Source organism: Podarcis pityusensis (assembly GCF_964106645.2).
Source record: "Podarcis pityusensis genome assembly, chromosome: 6".
Taxonomy (NCBI): domain Eukaryota; kingdom Metazoa; phylum Chordata; class Lepidosauria; order Squamata; family Lacertidae; genus Podarcis; species Podarcis pityusensis.
The window spans coordinates 38,312,601-38,324,753 of record NC_138030.1 but is presented as its reverse complement, the minus strand read 5'-3'; the positions used below and the strand labels follow the sequence as shown (position 1 = coordinate 38,324,753).

The window sequence follows — 12,153 nt, the reverse complement described above, 5'->3', positions numbered from 1 at the left end:
CCTTCAAGAGTCAATGTTCCCACCTCCTCCATACAGAGTTCACCTGCCTCCCCTAGGCTTGGTGTAAGAAGGCCTATCATTTATACAGGCAGGGGCCCAGCCTTCCCTCTGCTTTGACTGTCTTGCCCTTCTCCCTGCAACGTGAGGAGAATCTTTAGGGCATGGCATTAATCTTTTCCCACCTCCCGCCGAGTGACAGGCGTGAGTGCAGCTCTGTTCATAATATTCTGCATAAGGGTCTCTGAACTACATCAAGCCAGTGTAAAAATGTCACATAAGCCATGAGAAATCATTTCAGGTGCTCTATTGTTCACTTATTCTCTCTCTCTCTCTCTTTCAAGAATTATTTCCACAGGTGAAGCCAAGGAATGAGAACAACCTATGTTTCCTAAATAAAGCATTAGGCAGGATTTGGGAACAGCAAGGTCCCAAGTTTACAGCACAGCCTCTCTGAGCTACTCAAGCAATGGTAAAGAGCTATCGTGCAATGTGAACAAGCCATGCTCAAAGGATGAAGTGATGTAAAGAGGCTTTATGTGGAAAGGAGGGTTAAGGGTAAGGTATACAGAAGAGGAACTGTGTGCATAGAAAGTAGTTGTTCAAATGACAGATCAGTGATCCATCACAAAAACTCTAAAGGTGGTGGTGGTGAGGCATTAAACCACAGCAGAACTAGTATTAATACATGGTTTCCCAAAGTCACCAGAGAAATCCTCAAGAGTCCTAAGAATGAGGCAGAAAAGTTTAAGCCTCTTTCACAGTGGACAAAAACCTCCAAAAAAACCAGAGGCAGATTTTGGTACAGCACTAGTATACTCAGAAGGAAGTCCACTTAATATCAGTGGGATTTGCTTCCCAGTATGGAGGTTGGGGACCACAGCAGGATCAAACTGCCTCCACTATGTGGGCTGGTGGCAATCCCTGGACATTTACAAGTGTTCTGCTGTTGTTTTCTCTTTAACCCCTCAAACTGTTGTGTAATCACTGAGCGCGACTCCAGGTGCAACATGCCCAATTGTGTATCCTCAGGGCTCATTAATTTCTGCGGAAGCAAGCAAAAAATAAAAATAAAAATAAATCACTAGCAGAAATAGCAGCAAGGACCCAGGATTCAGCACTGTATTTTCTTTAGAAAGCACACACATAAAAACATGCTAATTGAATTTGGATGTTTTTGAGAAACGCAAGGCAGCTCATGCTGGGAAGCGAGCTAAAAATGGCTCCTCACAAATTCTCTCAGTGCAGATGTGCCAATGGGCCTCAGTTTTGCCTGCAACAGTCGCTGCAATTTCTAGCTTCACTGACACAGCATATCACCCTGTGTCAGCAAACTTCATCCTGAGTTGCAGAATCACCTGCTGCTATTCCACATATGCAGAGGCACAAACGGCTTTGCTTCTCTGTCAGAGACAATTTATAGCGCATTATTTTAAGTATGGATGCTGTGAAACAACTTTCAAAATAGCACAGATACAAAATGGTACTCCATTTTTTCATGTAGCCCTCCAAACCTGTGCAGGATTCCTAGGGATATGTATAGTGACCACGTGTGCAGAAAATACTGTTCCTTAGTCCTCTTCAGGCGTTGCCCCTCACACAATTGCCATAATGTGACAAGAGTCATGCTGTACTCCTTGTCCCTGTAGAATGCAATGAGATGCACTCATGTGGGAGAAAATAAAAGGGTGCAGTGGAAGTTTAGCCTGTGACCCCAGCCTCTGAGAATCAACCCTGTCCTATTTGCCTCGCTGCACCTTGCTGCAACTACATTGTCTTATCCTAGGCGCCAATCATTGTAATTCCAGCGCTTGACAAAATTTTGGGAACTGTGCTTGGTTGACAGATAGAGCACATGGCTTATCCTGACACATTTCAAGCTAAAATTGTTTCTCTTCATATGATTGATTTAGTATTATCTCTTAACAGTTGGAGAGGCTTGCTCACAGCTCACGTCAAGCAAAGACAATGGCATCAAGTGAGAAAGATCTGAAAGGAAAGACGCATTTGTTTGAAAATACACCGAGAGCTCAGGAACTTGGGCCAACTGAATCTCCCAGGTATTTTCAGACACTCCTCTCTCCTCCACATATTGCAATGCTCAATGAGGAAAAGAGCATTTCTGTCTCATAGCATGCAAAGTGGCCCATAAGATCAGATCACAATAGTACAGAGCAGTTGTGTTAAGCTTGTGAGTTAAAAGCCACAAGAGCAATTTCTCTTATTCAGGACAATTAGCCTGGAAATAGGATATCTGTTAAACAGATGTGACAAATTATTGACAGACAGATATTACGTTCAATAGACCAAAGCTGAAAACATTACAGATTCAGTTTCAAATGCTGTACAAAAGGAAAATAATAGAGGTAAAAAGATATATGGTGACTTCAGCAACCTATGATAACTGCTTAAGGGCAGTTTCTCAGAGAATAAAGGTCAAACCATCAATTTCACCAGCTGATTCCTTTTTTTGAATTTTCTATTTTACATATACAAGCAAAATGAAAACATAAACATAAAATCCCCTTTGACTTCACTCCCCCCCCCCATTGTGTGGATCTTAATATACCGTATTTTTTGCACCATAACACTCACTTTTTTCCTCCTAGAAAGTAAGGGGAAACATCTGTGCGTGTTATGGAGGGAATGCCTACGGGTGGCATGCCTACGGATTTTCCTCCTCTAAAAACTACGTGCGTGTTATGGTCGGGTGCGTGTTATAGAGCGAAAAATACGGTAATTATTTCCCCCCTCTGCATCTCTTTCATAACTATTCTCATAAATCCTTTATCATTCCATAGTTCAAATTTTTGCTACAAGTTTTCTGTCAATCCTACCAATGTATGTAATTGTTTACAATAGTTTTTCAAATAGATTGTAAACTTTCCCCATTCATTATTAAAGTCCACCTCTTCCTGGTTTCTAACTCTTCCTGTAAATTTTGCCATCTCAGCATAGTTCATCAATTTTATCTGCCACTCTTCCTTGGTCAGAGTTGTAGCATCTTTCCATTTCTGGGCTAACAGAATCTGTGCAGCCATGGTCGCATACATAAATAGTTTAATCTGGTCCTTCAGGATCTCTGGACCTTTAATACCTAAGAGAAAAGTTACTCCTAAGAAAATAACTGATTCCTAGTCTGCTCTACTAGTTTTGCGGATACACACACATGCATACCACCAAAGAAAGTCAAGGAATGTAATCTGCTAATAAATAACTTAATATGGCGAATAGGCCAAAAACAGAAGGAGGGTCTTTGATTGCAAATGGCAGAATAGAAATCATAGGAAAAAAAGACGTGGACCACACTTTTCTCCCATACATCACTGCATCGACAGAACTTCAAAGCTAGTGAAGTACCAGGATATCTCTCTGACAAAACTTGTGAAGGCAGAAGAACTTTATTCAGCTTTCTTTGCTTCTCTTTTTGCAGACTCAAGTGAAGTTTCAAAGTCTCTTCAAAATTTCATATTTGATTCCAGCTGCTTTTGCAGATTGAATTTGGTGGTCTCTTTTTTTACTTTCCTCTATTTTTGTCCCCAATGAAATAACCTATGCTTTTTTCTTGCTAGGCATTAAAAAGCACTCTGCACAAAAAATGTTTCACTTCCTTAAGATCTCTGTGAGAAGAGTCTCTTCTCTTAACTGGGAACAGTGGTACAGAAACAATCACGAACAGGTTAACAACAAAGGAGACATGTAAAACACTTCACCATTGAGTAAAACACAGTTCTTAATGGAATTGCACTTTAGGTATTTTTCATTATTTAGTAACTCCCCCCAATTCACAATTAAGAGAATTAGCAGCTCTGATGAATATTTAGGCCCTCTCACCCCATAACAGATGAGTTGAAGACATCCCTGCTCCATCTCTATTGGGAAACTTCGTGTGTGGTTCAGTTTCTTTGAATTCTTCCTGCCAAGCTAGAGATAAGGCATCCTTGCAAAAATGATTAGCCAGTTTAAATTTACAATGGGGCATTATAGTTGAGGAAGCACAACTCTTAAACCTCACAGCTGGGCCCACCTCCATTTGCTGCTTTGACAAAAAATAGAATAGAAGAAGTCATGATGATCCATTAGAAGAAGGAGGGAAAAAATCTAAGATGCAGTATCAAAATACATTTATTAGGAGCAACTGAAGGTCATGAAGTGCTGAGCTAGCTTTTGTGATTCATTGAACTCTTCCTACAGCTGGATGTTAAACAAACAAAAAGGGGGGAGAAGCAAGAAAGATGTTGGTAACGGGCTTAGAGCACAACCATCTGTAATATGAGTTCTAAGAAGATGATGATTCACGAAGCTGTCTGGGGCACACTGTACTCTGTGTTTATAGCTCCAAGGCAGGGGTGGCTAACTCTTTTCACTTAATAATCACACAGCAGGATTATCATCTCTGATGGCCACGTGTCCTACTTTTCAGAGTCTTCTGTTTGCAGGCCTGTCAGCGGACAGTTGTCTCATTTGAAGGGTTGTTCAGTCCATGTCTTGTTTACAGATAAAGAACCATAAGGTGAGAGGGCATGTTGCACATCAAGAGTCAGCACCTGGGCAGTGCAGATCACCTGGCCACAATCTTCCCCACAATGCAGAGATGCAACGTGTTTCTATTTAAATTATAACAATGATTTCCAAATTTGCATCTGTACACATTAGCCCATGCAAATCTAATGCAGTTCTGTGTTCCTGTCACAGACTGCTGCCCCTGCTAAAGAAGTTGATAGTTAACTCTTTAATGACAAGAGAAGCAGCTCCCACGGTGCTCCAGATTATACACACACACACACACACACACACACACACACACACACACACACTTTCTAACCTCTAGGCAGCTGTCCACAGGTTGCAGCAACAGTGGGGCCCCTCCCCTCCTCCAGCTTATATACCCTCTTCTGAGGGGTTGCATGACTGCAACCTGAGACTTTGCCTGAATGGAAGTTGTTCCTGGTCTTCCCTTTTCAAGCCCCTCCTGGTCCTAGGAGACAGCGCGGTGGGAGAAAGTAAAGAGTTGACTGGCCCTTCCCTTGTCTGAATAGTTTCATCTTCCTCCGTGACATCCTGCACACCTTCTTCCGTCTCAAACTGCCCTGACTCTTCCTCCTCTCCCTGACTTGGCTCCTGCCATGCAGGCAGCACCGAGTCCCATAAATCATTAGCTCCCACTCCTGGGTCACACTCCTGGCCCCCTGCCTCCACCCCACACTTTTTGGAGCCCTGCCAGTCCATGCCTGTTCTTCTCCGCCTTTTGATGATGCATAAATACCAACCTACTGCTAGCTATGGACTATCAGTTATTTGAAAATGGCCCAAGGGGTCTACTTTGAGTAGAACTACATTGAATACAACCCTATGAGTCTTTTTTTGTTCAATATGCGCTAATGTAGAAAATTCAAAAATTGGAAAATCAAGTCCATTTTACTGCCTTCTGAAAATCCATTTCCAAAAAGTTATGTAAATTCTACAAATAAAAATGTAGTACAAACCAGACTCCTTGAGATGATACCCTCATCTACTGCCATACACACAGCACTAGACAAATTATTCACCATTACAGAGCCATGAATGATAGCCACTAAAATGCTTAACTGAATCAGTGAACCCAAGAGCAGGGCTTCATGGCTGGGACCTCTTGCATTTTCTCATCCCCGACAGGAGTGGAATGCAGTTGATCTGTTACAGTCGAGGTTCTGGATTATTTACATGGTGTTGGCTCCCTTAAGCAACAGACTCTAGTGGACTGCAAAGGCAATAAATTTCCATCATAATCATTTTGGTGTTGCCGGGTACAATCTGGTTCCTTTTTTCAGAAGCACAGTTTATCACACTCATAAACAGGTTCAGAGCAAGGACCATGAAGACAGTAAATATCAGGGAATCGAACAGCTGACACAACCTGGGAAGCAGTGACTCAGCTACCAGCTCACTGTTTAAAATTTGGTTTAGAGGGAGTTTGTCACTCTCTTGTTTCCTCTCAAGTAAAATGAGTTTTGAACATCAAGAAAGTTCAGAGCAAACCATCAATTTCATACAATTGCATGCTCACATTAAATACCATCCAAGTAGAATTGTGCTGTCTTAAGTGCATGCTCAGCAGCTGAAGTGTTGTGTGGATCACCACCCACATCTATTCCCAATGGCTGTAGGGTAAATGTGATAAATGAGAACTACTGACAAAACAGCCTGGGGCAACTGAGATATGTACACTGTGAATTCACTGCAGAGGGATCACTATGAAGTAGAGAAAATTATAAGCGACACTTCATGGAGGACAACACAGATAAATTGTGCCTGATCATAAGAAAGAGAAAAACCCGTGAAGACAACAGTGGTATCACACTAAGAAGAAACCTCCTATCTAGATTGCATCTATTGATACAGTCTAGTTCCAGTAGAATTTGTGCACATGTTGCCATGGTCTTCAATCAAATGGTGACTATTTCCAGTTTGGGTAAAGTCTTAGACTGAACCTATCAGACTGAATTGAAAAATTATTGAACAACCTAGTGAGTAGTGAATGGATAAGATCTGAGCCCCATCACAGAACCTGTTTGCAACTACTCAGAGACAATTTCTCTCCCTCATCAGCCCATCCCAAGATAGCACAGTTGTAGCACTAAATGAGCAATCCAAACCCTCCTTACATTGGGCTGAAGGTGGGTTTGGAATGAGCAGAGGTGTCCTTCCATCCAGCTCTCCTTGTGCCAACCTCCCCCATCTACCTGCCTACCATGCTGCTGGGTGGCAGGCACATTGGCTGGATTGCTGTTGGATGCAGCCATGATGAACATCAGGGCTGTGGATGCAGTGGTGGCCCCACTGCCCCACAAAGCCATGTCAGTGGGGAATTGGGGTATGGATTGCTCTAATACCAGGTATAGGTAAGTTAAAGGTAAAGGACCCCTGGATGGTTAAGTCCAGTCAAAATCAACTATGGGGTGCAGTACCTATCTCCGCTTTCAGGCCAAGGGAGCCGGTATTTGTCTGTAGACAGCTTTTTCTGGGTCATGTGGCCAGCATGAATAAACTGCTTCTGGTGCACAGAACACCTTGACAAATGCCAAAGCACACAGAAACATTGTTTACCTTTCCCCCATAGCAGTACCTATTTATCTACTCATGCAGGTATGCTTTCAAGCTGCTAGGTTGGCAGGAGCTGGGACAAAGCAACGGGAGCTCACCCTGTCGTTTGGTTTTGAACTGCTGACCTTATGACCGGTAAGCCCAAGAGGCTCAGTGGGTTAGACCACAGTGCCATGCCCCTTTAAAACCAGGTGTATAACTGCATTGTGTGGGTGAAATTTAAAGCAAAAGATTGAATGCATTGGTTATATCTAGACATTTTAAAGGCCAAGGCCAATGAGTTCTTAAAGGTTTAGAGGTGGATCACAGAATCATTCAAACTTATTGTAAAGCTGATCATTTGGTCATGGGACTGTATCTGAATTTCCTACATTTCTAAATAAAAAGTACCAAAGTCTCAAAATACTTTCAATCTAAACATGCTTTGTATGTTACACTAACAACATTCAGAAGTGCCATCCAGAATCCTTGCCACTGCTATATTTTCTAACACTAAAGAAGGGAAGGTCAGGATATGGCTGGACAGAAGACACATGTAACAAAACTGTATCCTGCACATACTTGAACACTATCCACCTGCCACGCATTTTATCTCCAATCACAATATTGTGATTTCATAGCCTCTTGCAAACACAAACACAACCTTGAAATCTAGAAGAATAAAACAACAAAGGGCAATTCCATGTAAAAGTAGCCTACTGCCAAACACAAGGAGAGGAATGAATGGAAGCGGCTTCTGCTAGGGATCGGATTTGATAGCAGAATGAAGTCCAAATCTCCGAACCATATTTCATTCATAGTGGCACTGTCCAATTTCTATTTCTTAGAGACAATAGTGTGCTGATGAGAAGGAAAACTCCTCCTCCCCTGGTGCACTGATAGTTGTCTCTGGCCAGACTCAGATAAAAATAAAGCTACCTTTGGTACTATCCATACCTGAAGCAAATGTTAAGAGCCCTTTGGAATATGCAAGGCTTTCCCATTGCAGAGGGGCTAAGCTTAAAGCCTACTGTGGTTTTAAAGAGCAAGGCTTACCTGTCTTTCTGACATGACATAGAGGTAATTATGATCTGTGGAGAAGGCCATGTCACGAAGGATATGACTCCCGTCCTTGAAAACTGGCACCATTTCATACTGAATGCCACCATGAGGAGGCCCATCTGCTCGGATCTGGAATAAAGACATACTGCAGGTTAAATCACTGTCATTAAATGTGAGGGAGAAATACAGGCAGATCCTAACCAAGTGGCTATACGATGGAAAGTAAATACGTGGCTGGTTTGATACCCAGCACATCCAAATGGAATCATATTATAAGAGTGCTGTGAAGAATTCACAAACGACATTTGGAATGCATTTTAGGTATTCAATGGTTAAATTGCACACACAGTGGAAAGGAAAACAGAGGAGAGTCCCTGCTCCAATCTCTACAAGTCCATTGACCTTGTGTGCACAGAGCATAAATGAATACTTGGATGCTTATAGGCTTTCTTCATGACTGGGGCCCCCACTATTCAGGTTCCAGTTGTGTCTATGCGGATACAACTTGAATGCATGCAAGCCCTTTGTCAGGGATGGGAAACCTTTGGCTCTGCAGGTATTGGAATTCAGCTAGTCCCAGCCAGCATGGCCAATGGTCAGGGAGGATGGGAACTGTAGTTCAGCAGCATCTGGAGGGCCACAGATTTTCCGTCCCAGCTTTATGTGTACATAATAAATGAATATATGGAAGCTGACTGATTTTGCTCATTCCCACCCCACTATGTGTTGATTCTTCATACAATTTCACCAAGTGAAAAAGCAAGTGTGTCACTTCTAAATGTCAGCAGAACACAGGCTTGACCTGAATGCACTGTTTGATCATGCATTCCTTTGAAACAGAATATAGACATTCAAACACAGTTCTTCATTTAATTTGTGAGCAACAGGCCACATAACAGAGGTACGAATACAGGAACCAGACCCTGCAGCATACCCAGATGCCAACTCTGTCCCTTTGTCTACACTGACAACACTATTACAGGTCTGAATAATGTCATACACAACATCAGCTCATCTTCCAATGTGAAATATGTATATCTATATCTCTATATAACTCTATATACCTGTCAAAAATGCCCTCATGTGTTCAACATAGGAGAAATAGACCAGTTGCTACACTAAATAACAAACAGAAACAAATCTAATATTAGCAAAAGCAATATTAATAAAAACAGTGGGAGAACATTTCAACCTTTCAGAACGCTCTGGAACAAATAGTTCCACACTGGAACAAAGGAATTTCAAAGCAAAACTACAATATGAAACTGCTGAATTACAATTCATCAAGAGGTTCTCACTTGCAGACTGAATCAGCAAAATTTAATTTTATCACGCTATGTGTGTTAATTGGCTTAACAATGCCAGAATGTTTGTATTATTTATACAACTTTGTGTGAGAGAGAATGGCAACTGTTACCATCAGAACTTTATTTGTATTTTATTCCCTCTGCAAATACCCCCTCTCATCTGATGCAGGACCTGATTTAGTAGTTCAGAATGGACACCAATTTGATCCAGATCGATTCAGACCTGAATTCAAATTGTGTTTCTCCCATTCACTTGCACTGGGAAACCAAAACAGCCATAACCTTCTTGCATTTCCCCCACATAAGTGAATGCAATTTGAAGTCATGGTAGTCACTTATGAGGGGAATAACTCTTTGTTAGCCACAGTTAAAGTATTGCTTTTTTCAGTTACCGTTATTGGAGAGTGTTGGGCAAGATTCTGGCATGGATTGGAAGCTATAGCTGTCAGTGAGGATAGAGGGGCCTGGAGGACTGTATTTGGGGCCCAGGCCTAGGGCTCTCTACCCTTAATGTACCTTCACCGTGAGAGGATGGAAAAGTAGACAATGTAGGTAGGGGCTCTAAACACCAATTCCCAGGTTATTTTTCATTATTCCTTTGTACATTGGCTCCAGATTTGAAAACAACACTTTACTGCACCTTTACCTATCCCCCCCCCCTTTTTTTGAAAAACCCCAACTATTAATTTCTCACTTATAAGCATTGGAAAGAGGACCCTAACTGCCACCCATGCATGTCTGTGCCTATCGCCTTCCAAGGTGACAGGCAACATCTTCCAAGGCAATAAAGTGTTTCAAAAGCCCCAAATTCTAGTATCAAAACATAAAAGTAAATAAAACAATATTTTTATTACATAAGAGCAAAAACCTTCCATCAGTTATACATGGCATACACTGAGTGGCATAGCAGCCCACAGTCTGAGTTAGCAATTACATATATAACTGCAGCTTAGGCTGGTAATAGTTAGAAACTTGAACAATGACTTTTCAAATTTAGTTAGCGGAAGCTTACATCCCATTGTTTTAATGATTCTCATTGAAGAGGTAAACCTGTGTCTGGGCTATCACCACCTTGGGCTATAGGGATCAGAAGCATAGCAGCCAACTCCTAGGGGCCTAAGTTCCTTTGTCCCCCCCCCCCTAGAATATTTGAGGGGGCTTCCCCCCTCCCCAAGTTGATGGGCATGTGTGTGCACTGTGTCTTGTGAGCAATTATTTGGGCCAGGGCTTACAAGCCACCCTCACCCCCAATATTTTATTTTAGCTGGCAGACATAGAATAATAGAGTTGGAAAGGAAGTTGAGGATCATCTAATCCAGCCCCTGCAATGCAGGAATATGCAGCTGTCCCTTACAGGGATCAAACCTGCAACCGTGGCAGGATCAGCGCTATGCTCTAACTAACTGAGCTATCACATTACTGAATGTTCATCCACACAAGTGGATCATCAGGGAGAAATATTCTAGCATAGGTCTCCCCTCTAACACTTAAAGGTTTTTTTTTTGGGGGGGGGGGTTGTTAAATGAAGGAGTATTCAAGCATGTGAGTCCCACATAAAGTATGAAACAGTACAACCTTGACACGGGTTTACCAATCAGCAACACCTAGGCATTTGCCTAAAATCAGTACAGTGGTACCTTGGGTTACATATGCTTCAGGTTACATACGCTTCAGGTTACATACTCTGCTAATCCAGAAATAGTGCTTCAGGTTAAAAACTTTGCTTCAGGTTGAGAACAGAAATCGTGCTCCGGCGGCATGACAGCAGCAGGAGGCCCCATTAACCAAAGTGGTGCTTCAGGTTAAGAACAGTTTCAGGTTAAGTACGGACCTCCGGAAGGAATTAAGTACTTAACCCAAGGTATCACTGTAATGAAAATGTGATTTAGATCAGCCCTGTGAGGCTGCCCAGCTTGTGCAGAAGATTTTGAGGTGTTGTTACAAGCAGCAAATTGTGAGCTATTTCATTTATTATGTCTTTTTTAAAACCATTGTGAGGAGCGCCATTTGGATTTGTCTACCTTGGGCACTAGAATGAAATACCTAAAAACAAGTTTGAAATTTTTATCCAATACGGGTCACCTCCTGAAGTTTGCCGACTCCAGTAAATGAAAATATAGTCCTTGGCTGATAAACAAATGAAGCAGAAGGGTATTTGGCTTGTTCTGTACGAAGGCCTCCTGGCCTGTTGGTGTGGGTGATATTTTAGGCTTCATTATACAAATCCCTCCTGCTGCAAGAAAACTCTGCTTGGATTATAACAGACCCCTATGCACACAGCAGGAACAGAACTGTTTTGAGTACACCCGGGTCTCTTTTCCAATGTTAATCATTTATGGCCTTTGGGGAGAGAGGGGGGAGGGATAAACAAACAAATTACATTGTCTTTTCCCTACCAGGATTTGCATATTTGAGTAGCCATTTGATTACAACATGGTGTCTACATAACACCAAGCTGCAAACATTGGCAACCATCAGGCTGGGAGATTAGACCAGCCATGTGAACCAAGGGCTCCATGAAGCCGCCTGATGGGCCAGTGGCACTCACTGACAGAGATTCTGTTACTTGCTGGCCAGAAAACCGCTGTGTGCGAAGGGGCGCTTCAAAGCACTTGCATGAGATTCCATGCTAGGAGGATGGGGACAGGGACTGAGCTGTTGCGAGGGGGGAGAGCTTGTCACAAAGGAGCCATCTGCTGCAGCCTCCTGCCTGGCTGTCGCTCAT

General features: G+C 42.4%; 1 protein-coding gene across 2 annotated transcripts in view; it reads right to left on the bottom strand.

Annotated features, from left to right (window-relative positions):
- Window positions 1–12,153, bottom strand: part of PLXNA2 (plexin A2) — a 403,964-nt gene that overhangs the window by 237,316 nt on the left and 154,495 nt on the right. For both annotated transcript variants that reach the window (XM_081009779.1, XM_081009778.1), the window contains exon 4: window positions 8,116–8,250. In XM_081009779.1, coding sequence (XP_080865905.1) covers window positions 8,116–8,250 — 135 coding nt within the window. The remainder of the gene's footprint in view (window positions 1–8,115; window positions 8,251–12,153) is intronic.